This window comes from Fringilla coelebs (assembly GCF_963513975.1).
Source record: "Fringilla coelebs genome assembly, chromosome: 3".
Taxonomy (NCBI): Eukaryota; Metazoa; Chordata; class Aves; order Passeriformes; family Fringillidae; genus Fringilla; species Fringilla coelebs.
In genome coordinates, this window is record NC_140030.1 from 52,495,167 (window position 1) to 52,508,779 (window position 13,613).

At 40.7% G+C, this 13,613-nt stretch overlaps 1 protein-coding gene across 1 annotated transcript in view; it reads left to right on the forward strand.

Annotated features, from left to right (window-relative positions):
• RNF217 (ring finger protein 217) overlaps window positions 1–13,613 on the forward strand; it is a 64,257-nt gene that overhangs the window by 29,801 nt on the left and 20,843 nt on the right. Inside the window, exons 2-3 of the mRNA XM_084203349.1 lie at window positions 2,009–2,242; window positions 8,816–8,980. Coding sequence (XP_084059475.1) covers window positions 2,009–2,242; window positions 8,816–8,980 — 399 coding nt within the window. The remainder of the gene's footprint in view (window positions 1–2,008; window positions 2,243–8,815; window positions 8,981–13,613) is intronic.

Genomic DNA, 13,613 nt, shown 5'->3' on the forward strand with positions numbered 1-13,613 from the left:
GTAGTGCTGTACTGATTGTCATCTGCTTTTTAAGTACAGCTCCCTGATGCACTGGATGATTCCTCTGAGAACAGTCCAGTGGTCCCTGCTTGGTTTCAGTTTTACGTGCTGCTGCAGGTGAATCAGTGTCCTACAGGTATAAAAGGCTGGCAGTCCCCAGGATGTAGTATGTGAGGTTTGGGGGATTTTTTGTTGTGTGTATTTTTAATGTCTTTGAGTACATACTCTTCCTGTAGATGTCTGTGTAAAAGCCAGACTGAGCCTCCTAAAATGGGTGCTTTACTGGGGAGCTGCCTCATAGTGCAGACAGATTTCCCTCCATCCTGACCTGCCTGTGCCATGAGCCAAGGCTGCTCAGGCACCAAGGCTTGCTGAGGTGTTCTCCACCTTGCTCTGCTCTGAGACTCGCTGCCACCATCCACACCCTGCATTTCTATTTCTAACATGTACCTAATGTCTTTGCTCTCCTGAGTTTTAGCTACATTGCTGAGAGAACAGAGGTGGTGCAGTAGGATTTTTTTTTCAATCAGTATAAACCTTGGGTTTGATACCATGTTGTTATGACTTCTAATCCTCTGGTTACTGACTGAATTGTCATTCAGTAGAGTTCATGTTGCTCAATTGCTGAAGGAACAATGACAGGGTTGTGTTGTGTTGCTTTTTAGGGTTTTGCCCTCTTTTTTTAGCTCAAATACTGTATTAGTGGAGTCCTTGTGTCTTCTGGTACCACTGTGCAGCAACGAGATCTGCATCCAAATCTGAGGCGTATCTGTCTTATTTAGTGTGCTGTTCAGCAGGTTTCTCTAATTGCAGATGTTAAAGAATAAGCAGTGTGGGGAAATCAAACCTGCCAACCTTCAAATAGTAATTCCTGGAAAGAGATTCTGGTTGCACCCTTTGTTTCTTCATGGAGATAATCAATAAGGAAGGTGGTCAGCTGCACTTGTGCAGTCAAAACTCACCCATTCCAGATCACTCGGGGCAGACACAAACATGCTCTAGCTGGGTCATTGCAGACTCTCAAGATCCAACAGGGTTTATTAACTCGGGCTCACTGCCAAGCAAATGCAACTGTGGTTCTCCCAGACCAAGTAGGATCTGCTGTTTTGGCATGGAGTCCGAGCAGTCAAAGCCTGCCAAGCGTGAAGGGTGCAGACCTGGGTCCAGCACGGTTCTTGGGTCCAGGAGCTATAGAAACACGTTGTGGATTTCTGAACATTTGGATCAGCTTGGGACCATCAGGACTCATTAGATCAGCAGCAGTTTCTGCCCTGTTAACCTCAAGCTTGTTTGTTTGTCTGGCTTTAGTTTGGTTTTATTGTTTTTTAATGCTGTTGGGATGTATGTTTTTTAAAACTTTAAACTCATGAGTTCTGGGGAAATGTGTTCGCTTGATCAGCCCAGGTGCAACTAAAACTTTCTGCATGTGCAGTTATGGCATGTAAGGAGCGTCTTGAAAGCAGACTGCAAAGGCACTGAGTATACTGAACAGGAACCAGCTCAGGGTTCTGGAGTCAGAGATGCTGATCCCAAACTGACTTTTAATTTCTCTGTGCTGTGATTCCCAGGTCATTTTGTCAGTGAAACAGTATGTTTCACAGTATGCAAATGTTTCCATTGTCTGCTTTCTCACAGCCTTTGTGAGCCAGGACTCTTATGCACTCACCATTACACCCAAAGTATGGAGTAGACATCGTTCGTTAGGACTTGTGTTTGGTTTTGTGGTGTATGTAGCCATGGTGCATACACTGAGAGAATATGTTTAATAATTGCACTTGTCAGGGTAATTAGCTTTTCTGTTTGGATTTGAAAATGCTCTCTGGAAAAATTGCAGTGTGCTTGGTGTAACTCCACCAAGGACAAATTAAATAATTTGAAGACGGTATGCTTGGTAGTGTCTGAATTGTTACAGTATTTGAAGTTAATTTTCCTCCCAAAATTCACCAATGCTTAACTTTTCCAGGCAAAAGGTCATGCATCTTTTTTTTTTTTTTTTTTTACTATGTAGGTGCAGCTGGGACAAGCGGATATAAAATGCCCCATCACAGAGTGCAGCGAACACCTGGATGAAACAACTGTCCTCTATAACCTGCCCCATGATGACATCATCAAGTATAAATACTTCCTGGAACTCAGCCGCATTGACTCCAGCACCAAGCCATGCCCTCAGTGCAAGCACTTTACAACCTTCCGGAGGAGAGGCCACATTCCTACCCCTGCCAAATTGGAGAACAAATACAAAGTGAGCATGCTTGCCGGGGCTGTGGGTTAGATGGCACTGCAAAAGTAGGACAGCATTTGGTGAGCATTAAATCAACTTTTTTGTTTCACTGGAGCTGTGTGCAAGCTGTGATTAGGAATGTAAACCTGTAGTACAACACTGATTAAATACCTAATTGACTTTTAACAGTTCAAGCAGCCAAACTCTTCAGTCTGTACTTTTTTTTGGTAGGTGGCATAATTTTGTCCTGACATACATTTTAATTTTAGGGGTGTTTTCTTTCTGACATGCAAACAATATGGTCACAGTCAGAAGAGGCTGGGAATGGGGAGTTACCACTGCAACTGATAATTTTAGACACTCAACTTTTAAGTTTTCCCTGAAACTCTGGGTGAATTCTGGGCATCTATGATATTAGCCTGTTGGCTTTGCTTCTTCCTTAATAATAGAGCTGTTGTTTGTCCTCCTTGTTGATTCTGATTTCTTCACTTCCTTACCAGAGATTATACATTACTGTAGTCTCATCAGTCACAATGCAGAATTTGGAGTAATAGGGTGGCGCATTTCTGCCGCATTTCTTTTCATGGAAGAGTTGCTTATACTGTGATTTTAATCAAAGATAAAAAGCAAGAAATTGGAATAAGCTTTGAGCTGCTTAACGTCCATCTGAGTTCCAGAAGACAACAGTAGTCTGCAGCACCATGTTCTGTGATAGTTTTCCATCCGGTTATTAGATTTGTTGTGGTTAATTTCATGATTGAGCTGGCCTTTCCTGGACAAACCAGTTCTCCTCAGTAGGAGTTTAGATGACTGTTTAGATAGCCCTAATTACACAGCATAAGATTCAGCCCAGTATGAAGATTAAAAGGTGGAAGGTTGTGTATTCATTGGAGTTGAAAAGTTGGTAAAGCTAATTCTAGGTTATGAGCTAGTTGTGCATTTCTGTGTAGGGCACGAATTACATGCCACACTCGGTTGGATTCAGTGTTTTCAAATTTTTGTCATCTTACATTGAGGTGAAAAAAATCTTAAACTGCAAGTAAAATTCCTTCTGCCCAAAGCTATTCTCATTCACCCATCTGCTTCATCATCAGTACACATTAGATGTAACCCAGGGTAGGTCAGAGCTTGTGGTGCTTTGGCAGCCTCCTCTCTTAAGGTGTCAGAGGCTGTTAGTGTCCCACAAGTATGGGTCATTTGCAGTGCAGCTGTTGTATCACAGGCCTGCCAGATCTGAGAAATTCCTCAGGGTGCAGCCAGTGCTCTTTTATAAGTTAAGATGTTCCCAACTGCTCTACAAACCACAATGGGAAAGAATGGGAGACTGTGTGATACGTAGTGCAAGCCGGGAGCAGTTCACTGGTCATGTGGTGGTTCAGTATGTATACTTGTGATCTTCAGAGCTGAAATCTCCTGGCAACAGACTCAGGCAAAATGTGTCCTTTGAGATGAGCCCAGGTGTTGTGTGCAAGAATGTCTACTTGATGCTACTCAGAAATATAATTGGGAAAATGCTGGCAAGCAGTATGGATGATCGTGGTCTACAGAGCTTCAGCATACTTCTTGAACCTCAGCTGTTTTCTGATATAGGCACAGTTTTAGTGATTTGTTTTGAGCTTAGCACAAAGAGAAGTTTTGTTGCAGGGAGAAGGTTTAAAATGATGATTGTATATGACAAGGAGTATATGTGAATAATTTACATACACACGTAGCTGTGGACCAATATTACCTGTTTTCTTAGGTTCTCATGTGATTACATGTACACATTGTGTCTTGTATTTTAGGCTGTTTGGAGATGAAGACACATTTTCTTTTGCCAGTAGCATAGGAGACATCTGTCTGGAGGCTTTTGAGGCTGCCCTGTTCATATGCAAGTAATATAAACAGCAGTTGTACCAGATGAATTCTGCACCAGCACTGCAAGTGTTGGCTTCAAGAGAACTGAGTTGTGTGGGGAACACGTATGCACAAGCCTACTGGTAGGGTCATAGCACAGCCAGTGCACTCACTCTTTTATACACTGCAAGGGGAGAGCGCTCTAAAATCCAGGACTTTATTGAACTGATGCTTTAAAAATGTTTATGCCTTTTCTAAAATTTTACACAGTATTTAAAATAATAATAAGTAACATGGAAATTTAAAGCGACAGCAAAGTTATAAATTAGTTTTTCTTATTATAGCTGATTTGTGTCAGCTAAGCTGATCTAGGTCCAGCAGTTCTATTGGCTGAGATTCAAGTCTTGGTGTACTAAGCCTAGAAAGTTAGCATGTATGTTGAGGAAGGAGGAGGGGAAGAAAAGGAGACCTTGCTTATCCAAACCTTTCTTTTACTATTAGTGCCACTTAGGGCCACACAGAACAACAACAGAACTATTGAATTTTCTATATAAAATATTTTTATCACAAATGGATCTAGCATTAACTCTGAAAATTTCCTTGCCTCGTCTCATAGTCCTGAATTGAGAGTGTAATGTGGTTGCAGACAAGACCCTAACAAACCTTTGTTCTGAGCTGTTATGCAAAAGAGCAATGAAATTGGGCAAAAATTGAAAAATTGCTTATTGAGTTCCTGTGCATGGAACAGGTAAAGGTTTCACAAGAGTGAGCAAGCTCTAGCTTTTGCCTGTTAGTTATTTTTTTGACCTGCCACTTGCCATGGAGAAGCAATACTCTGCTCTGTGAGATTGATAATGAAGTTTTCTTGTTCACTTCTGTCAAGAGATACATGTCACATAAAAAGAGGACTTGAGTGCTTGGGTTTGGAAATGTAAATGGTTTTTCAATGCAGTTGTTACACAAACTGTCTTTTTTTGAACTACTAGAGAGTTTCTGAAAGTTCTTCTAGAACTAGCAGGAATTTGTAGCAGCAGAGATGCTTTGATCTGTTAGCTCCCCTCCTCTGGGTCAGATGTTAACTTTAAGTAGCAGATATCTTCATGGCTATACATGGCTTCAATCTGCCTTGAGCCTCAGCTGCTACAGGTATGGTTTTGCTGTGCTCTCCCTCCTTCTCTCAGCAGTTTATTCCTGCCAGCCTGCTTTTGCTTATGTTGATGTTTTGGTGTCACACTGGGAGCTAGATCAAATATCATCCCTAATGGGGTACAAAATTTGTTTGTTTTGTCGTTGATTATTTTCAGCTGTTTCAGGAGAGGGGAGGGGATGGGTTGATGATGAGGAGAAGGAATGTTTTGGCTGGAGCCCATATTTATTTTCAAATAAAGTGACACTGACTGCAGCTAGAGACTGTAATTCATGTAATCAGCTAATTGCATGATTAATTTGGCCATCCTGTTATATAACTACTGTTCCACTAAGCAGCAGAAAATCCCACTAAGCTTTTTGTACCTTCAGGTTGTAGGAATATTTTTATGAGCAGTCAGTTTTGCTATCATCAGGTCACATTGTGTTTTGTGTTGAAATTATCTATCAACTTTGAAAAGTCTTTTCCTATGAGGTGAAGAAACTGGTAGATAAAGTAGCTTGCAGTAAAGAGGCTTGCTAAGAAAGTGGAAAATGTTAGCCTCAAAGGTCAGTGTTTCAGAAAGCTGAGAACCAAAAGAGTTAGAACACAAAATTGTGTAATCTCTATTTCAAGGGAGGCTGATGTCCAGGTGGCATAGAAGTTTGTGTATGTATCCATTCTCTCAATTTTAATCAACAGAAATAGAAATCATAAAATAAGTGGGAAAATGTTTGTTTGTGTGAGAAAAAATGTAATTGAAAAAACACAAGGTTAATGCTTTCTTTTGCAGATATAGTTCTTCTGCTTTGCTGGGCTATAGTATATTTTACTGGTTTAAAATCATATGTAGATAGCATTTCTGCATCCTTTCTATGGTGATTTCATGCATCACTACTAAAGCATGAATCAAATAACATTTGACTTTCCTTTCAGAAAAGCAGAGAAAAAGGGGAATAAGAATGTGAAAGCCTGCTTTAATTGCCCTGTTCTGTTTGTTTCTTATGCACAGGGGCATCACATTGCATCCAAGTTTGAATGGTTCTAGGGGTTTTTTGCAGCTACTAGTTCCAAGAAAAATAAGGCTCATAAGTACTTAAGGTGCATAGTTTTCTTTGCCTGTTTCAGTTACGCTCAGGAAGCATTGAACCCACAGAGAAGTGAAATAGCCCATTCAAAATATAAAAACTATTTACAAGTTCAGTTTTGAGGAAGGTGCTGTCAGGGTGACAGGTGGAAGAGGAAACTGGTAATGAAACATAGAGTTCTCACTAGTTCAGTTAGGGCCATTTGTGGTAAGAAATGTTATTTTGAGTTCCTGTGGTTATAGCCTCATCCTGTATTTCAGTACTTTCTGATTAATGTATTTGGAAACACCTGATGTCAATGTGTGTGTGTAAGTTTAAATACATATCCTGGTGGCTGCTGCATTGCTTTCGCTTATGTACATGCTATAATAGAAAGATAGAGTATGCAATTAATTTGTCACATATAAATCAAAAAACAAACAAACAAAAACAAACCAACCCACAGAACTTGTGGTTTAAATTATGTTGCCTTTTTTTTTAAGGAAGAAGCTTTAACTTCCTGACCTGTTGCTTTGCGTTTGTGCTTGTTAGCCACTGTGTTCTCTCTCAAATGTCTGAATACTGCAACTGATAAAGTTTTCAGGTTGTAAAACATTGACTTGTGGCTACAAGCTCCATCTTTGGTTGAGACGTAACAAATACTGAGCCCTTCAATATGATGATATAATCTGTCTTCCCAGCAGTAGGACATCGACTTGTGTTATTGAAAGACAAATTCAATGCAGGGAGGAAATGGAGGACAAAAAGAAAAAAAAGAGAGAGAGATATGGGTTAGGATAGGTTAGATGACTGTCTTGTGCATATTGGATTTTAATGTTTTGTGTAAACATTTATCAGTGCTCTGTGTTAGTTTGGTTAGTAGAAATGTATATGTATCATTCTTTAGTTTCTTAGAGCAGGAAATTTCCTTTTTGTTAAGCTGGTTTTATTAGGAGAATTCTTCTGGGAAGCAGAGATGCAAGTTAGTATATTTTCGTTGATTCAGCATATTGGCCACTGGCTCATTAGGTTTTGAGAAAGGCCGCTGCTTTGTGTTGCTTTTGTTTAATACCTTATCATGGCCTTGGACAAGTTTTCAGGTAAAAACTAACAGTGTTTGTAATCCACATGTTTCAGTCCTAATGTGTTGTTCTCTTTAAACAAGATGTAGTGATTGCATGTGTAAATAATTTTGGCTAGCCCCAGCAAAACATGTAAGGGAGATCAGAGCATTTGCTTTGGACTCTTAATTGTAGTAAAAGAAGCATAACACCACTTGTCATGACTCAACAGGAGGGCACAGCAGCTGGTGGGAGTGAGAACTTGAGAAATATGTTTTGGGGACTTTACATGTGACTAGGATGTAGTTTCCTGAGAAGCACCCCCGCACCATGCATGGTCAGCACAGATGTTGCTGTGCTTTGGTGCTGTGCTTTGGTGGTGAGCCAAGTGTGGACACAGATGTAACCAAAAACGCTTGCTTTGGCTGGTTGAAGTCCTCGGTCCCATCCATCAGCTGGGTACAAAGCCAGGGCAGTGCCAGACATGCACTGCAGCTGGAGATGGTGCACAGGGCTCAGCAGTCGCTTGAGTGGCTGGGATGTTTTGCTGCTGAACACAGCAGAAGTGAACATGTTGCAGGATGTGTCTGAGTCTAAGGTGTCTTCTAGGTTGTGCTGTCCTAAGTCATGTCCAGGTTGGAGGCCTGTCATATAAGCAGCTGCAATGTGCCTCTGTTTATTACTCCTGCAAACACAGCAGCTGCCTTAGCTTTTCATTAAAAAAAAAAAAAAAGCAGGCTGTGGAAGAAGACGTGATGACGATGGTACCTGTTTGACACAATGATTTAAAACTGAGGGAGTGGAAAGAATAGATCCTTTCTCAGTTTGGGTATGGCTTGTGGGTTTTGCCATTAGGTGTGGTCGGTAGAAGTGGGCTGTTTGGCACAGGCTCAGCTTGCCTTGACGCAATCAAGAGCAAAAGGAGGTGCCTGACTTCCCGTTGGTAGTTGTGGCTCTTGGATGAGAGCCTTGCTCATGACTCCTTTTCCCAGGACCATTCCTAATGTAAGCTTCAGAACCCGTATGAAGCCGAGCTCTGTGGTGCCCCTTCAGAAGACCAAGTACTTTCTGTAATAGCCTTGGCAATGCAGTTTATTCCTAGAGAGAGACAGATACACTGCTCTGAAAACTGTCAGCTAATTTTCAGATGTTCTCACAAATGTATTGGAGGCAATTGAATAAGCTTTCTGGATTCTGCCTTTTGGTCAATTGACCCACACAATAACTTTGAGAAGTAGTGCCTGTGATTAAGCCAAGCTACTTGTGCTTCATTTGATTGTGGCCTTTCCCAGCTTTAGCAATTACTTCTGTATTTTCTCTTTTTTGCAAAGGAAAAGAACAAGCTAGCTTCCACAACTTGTGTTTTTGAAACAGAGCCTCCAAAAGATGTTAGGTCTTTGCTGGGCAGCTGCTCTCGTAATTGAGGAGCAGTGGTTTTAAAACAGGCTTTCTAGTTGTATCAGCACCCAGTTTGCAAATGTGTGGTGTTTTCTCATTTATACAGATCCAGTGTCCATCTTGCCAATTTGTCTGGTGTTTCAAGTGCCACTCTCCCTGGCATGAAGGCGTTAACTGCAAAGAATACAAGAAGGGAGACAAGCTGTTACGCCACTGGGCCAACGAAATCGAACACGGGCAGAGGAATGCCCAGAAGTGTCCAAAATGCAAGGTGAGCTGCTCTCCTTTGGCTTGCAGGTGGTGGCTTCAAACTGTTCAAATATACATTTAAATATACCTAAATACTGGTAGCTTCTGCTCAGCGTTGCAAATGAAATTCACACTTGCTGTGCAGTTTCTTGTTAATGACCCATTGAGAAAAAGAGGTCAGATTTTTTTGCTGATTCCTGCACTGATTCTGCAGAGTGTCTGCATGTAAAGAAACATTATGGAAATTATTAAGAGGGGGCTTTGATGAATCATAGAAATGTTTGAGTCAATTAATTACAAAATAAATGATTCCTAAAATAAAGCTTTAAAGAAATGGAAAGCCTTAGGGAAATTGTGCCCTTTGTCAGGTTTTCCAGAGAGTTTGAGTGTATTCAGTGTCTGAGTAAGGCTGGAAATACTCTGTCAACAAGTTAACTAAGGGAAACTAAGACTTGGCAAAACTGTAAGTTTTGTAGGATTGAATGTTACTACTTCACAAGCTGTACCTCGAGGTGGGACTTCACAGCCCACACCTTGAGTGCTATGTCCAGTTCTGGGTCCTTCACTTCTAGAAGGACATTGGAAGTTCTGGAGTGAATCCAGAGGAGGGCAACAGAGCTGGTGAAGAGTCTGGAGCACAAGTCCTGTGAGGAGTGGCTGAGGTCCCCCTGAGCCTCCTTTTTAACCTGGAGAAAAGGAAGCTCGGGGGGCACCTCTTCATTATCTACAACTGCCTGAAAGGAGGAGGTAGGCGGGTGGGGCTTAGCCTCTTCTCCCAGGACAGAGGGCATAGCATCAAACTGCAGGGGAGGTTCAGACTGCACACTGGGAGGAATTTCCTTGCAGAAGGGATTGTTAAACATTGGAATGGGTTGCCAGGGAGGTGGTGTGGTCACCAGTCCTGGAGGTGTTCAAGAAATGGTCAGGTGACAAGGTGGTGATTGAAGGTTGGAGTTGATGATCTCAGAGGGCTTTTCCAGCGTGGATGCTTCTCTGAAGTCTTTCTCAGTATTAATTTTCAACACTGAAATGCAGTTCCACACCTGAAAATGTCATTGATCCCTTCAGAGATGAGAAGTATTTCCCACTACTCAGATGAGATACAACAGCCCTGCACACCCCTGCTCCAGTTGCCCTTAATGAAGGCCACTCTTAAAATTTTTCACAATGTTTTTCGCAGCTACCAACAGAGTAGTAAGTCAAAGCTGGGCTGTTTTGTAGAAAATTAATATTGAATGGGAAGATTTACTTATAAGCATACAAAGTATATGTAACACTTTGAGCCTTAACTGTGCAAATAAGGAAATGTTCATCGGTTTACTAAGTATCATATTTTGGTCTTGGAGAAAGAAATGCCTGTGATGTCATAGCTTGAAATTGAAAGATTTCAAAACACTGAGCAAAACTGTCAAGCTCTGAAATCAGCAGCTGGTTGTTTACCCTTCATCCTGCACACGTGTGACCTTTTAACAGAGTTTTTGCAGCTTGCTTTTTGGTAAGGGTTGATAGATTTGAGTCAGTTCCAAAAATGTTCACTTTCTGGGAAGTCTTAAAGTAAAATACTTTGTTCATTTCAGAGTGGGAAGAATTATCTGTTTTGATTTTAATTATTCGACTTGTGTCAGATTTTATGACAATGGGAATGATGTAACTTAAATAAATTATCCAAAAGATTAAGAAAGTGGACCAAGTAAAAAAATATGAATGTGGAAAACCAGGAGTGGTAAGAAGGCTGATAGCTGGAAAGAGAAAGGAACCAAAACTGCTAAGTCTAACGTTCAGTATGAATAAGTTAAAATTTAAAATGCTGTGTTTAAATATTCAACTCTTTTCACCATCTTCCAAAGAAAAGGTTGGACACTTTAAACTTACATGGCTCGTTACTAATTCTGAAGCATGAAGTTGCATGAGTTTGGCTGCTAATTTAAAAAATACTTGAGGTTTCTTTTCTTAATCAAAGGAAAATAAAACCTCCTACATGGTGGGAGGCAGTATGGAAACTTATGAAACTAGCACAGAAAAAGAACCTCTGTTAAGTCCTTCCTGGTAATGTGGCACTGTAAGTGAATATTGAAGAGGGAATTCAACCTTTTATTAAACTATGTTGCTACCCCAACTCGTGATACTTTTTTCTTCAGGAAAAAAGTTCTTCCTGCCTACAATGTCCAAAACGTTTCTCAACACAACTGTTTATTTTTAAATCAAATCTATAACCTGCAAGTAATCAAAAGTACTACTTAGCTGGAAGTTAGTTAAAAAAATACTCTTTGGGTAGTTAAAAAATACATCTTAAGCAGTATTCTTCTTCAAATCTTTAGTAGGTGTTTGGGCACATAGGGATAAGTATTCTGACAGTTAACAATTTGCAGTCAGGGGAATTAGATCTATTACTTCTCTGCCTCTCTCTCCCATCCATCCCTCCCTCCAAAACCTGTAAATAAAATAACATTCAATCAGATGAGAATCCTTTTTCCAAATAAAATAAAAGAGCGACAAAGAAAATAATTTGTAACACACAATTTGATTTATCTATTCTAGGATTTATCCATTCTAGGTCCACAGAGGCCATGTTTCTGGTGAAAACATACTTTATTTTTAATCTCTTTCATATTTTGGTTGAAAATTTGCAGCAGCCAAAATTGGCAAACTGATTGAGGGAAAGTCAGTATTAAATTGTGTCTAAAGGTATTAGTATTTCATCTCTACACTAAAACTGAAATGAGTGGAAATTAAAGGTAGCAACTTAAGTAAAGGTAGTTTCTTTACTGAAGTAATATGTCAAATTACTGGTAGCTTCCACAGTGTGATACTGATGACAGTGTAAACTGTGACCATATTTTGCAGATAGCTTCTGGAGATAATTATTTATACCTACAGATACATACACACACTGACTCTTTTTAGCTGTACCATGGAGAACTCGAATGCATTATGTTCTCTGGGCATGCAGGTGAGAAAATCAAAACACATTTGGGGGGATGTGTGCATACAGAGGCAGATCCTCAGGCAAATATGAGTATTTCAGTGGTTTGGGTAAGTGATTTTAAAGAACATAATCCTTTGTAATGTCAGTATAGCAGGGACTGTTAGATAAGCTTAAACTTGATTACTTTTTCCTGTAGTAGGATACAGCTTTTAGCACATCTAATAGGAATTGCTTATATTTACCTGGTCTCTCAAAGATGTAAGATGAAATGAAAATGTTACACACAATCCAAATACTTAATTGTAGATTCGTATTTTGACTCTGTGTCAGTATGGAAATATGGAAAAGTGCCACTTTTTTTAACTGTATCTTAAATTTATTTTGACTTTTTTTTCTTAATACAGCCTTTTCCAAATTTACTATACACTATTTTGAGAGTCAGTATAGACCATTTTTCTCAACAAGACTTGTCCAAAAAGTGCTGTTCCTGTTCTAGAATAAGTTGGCTAATAAGTGCAAATTTGCTACGTTATTAGATATCATTTGCCAAAATGTATAACATTATTTGTCTTTCCCCAGTTTTAAGGGGTTGTTTTTTACGATTTCTTGGTATGTTTGCAACAAAATGCTTTTGTTTGCACAAGTGTTTTTACAGTACAGCAAACCAAGGAAATACTCCATGTTGGTGTTATCTTAACACAGATTTCGAAAGCAGCACTATCCGAGGAAACACCACACAGCAGCTCTAGCTTAGAAGCCTTTGAACAGCACTGGAAATTTAAGAACAAGCATGTCAATGCAAATAAAGGGGTGTATTTCTTATCTGTTCTGATTCATATAAGCATTATCAAATAATTCAGGGCATAGTTTTTGGAAGAGCTCTGCAAATTAATTCTCATCTTCTGGAGGGAGGAGAGTCCTTATTTGTATACAAAGTGATAAAGCTGTGCAGGTTTTCTTCGGAGGTGGAGGAGACATGGCCACTCATCCTCAGAACTCTTGGCAGTGATTTCCCCAGAAGATTTCTTTGAGAGGGCATGCAACATGCAGAGGGGGTAAAGGAGGGTCTGAAATAGCCACTGTGCTACTTCCAGTTCGTAGTCTTAATTACACAACTGATGTGTTTGCCCTTGGTGTGTAGCTTTCACCCCTGTTGTTCTGGCAGCTGTTTTGGGTTTCTGAATGGCTAACCTTCCCCTGTAAGGTGAGTGTACGTCTTTGGTTTTGAACAAGCCGTGGGTGCAGGATGGAGCCTGTAGCTTTGACTGAATGCCTGGAGGCAGAAACTGGGCTTGCAGTGGCCAGGCTGCAGGGAGCCTGCAGTCACACAGCACCGCGCCCCGCACGGCCACTTCCCACAGCCAGCGGCATTCCCGGCCCCGTGCGTTCCCCTGGCTGCCTCCTGTGCCGTGGGGCTGCCAGTGGGGCAGGAGCACTGGTGATACCCGAGCCATGGCGATGGCTTTCCCAGCCTCTAGGTTTGTAATCCATCGCTGTCACTGGATTATCTGGAGGGCGCGGAGGCATGGCCGTGTGAACTGGAGAGGAAGTTGATCTGGTGAGATGTCATGTCCTAGGCTTGAAAGCAGCCTGACCAAATGATACAAAGTTCACCTGGCATTGTCACTCTGCAAAGCATGTGATAAGGAGTTCAAGCCCTGCATCTGAGCTTCGTGGGGTTTTTAACTTCATTTCTTATAATCAAGTCTTTACTCACTGGAAAAAAGGA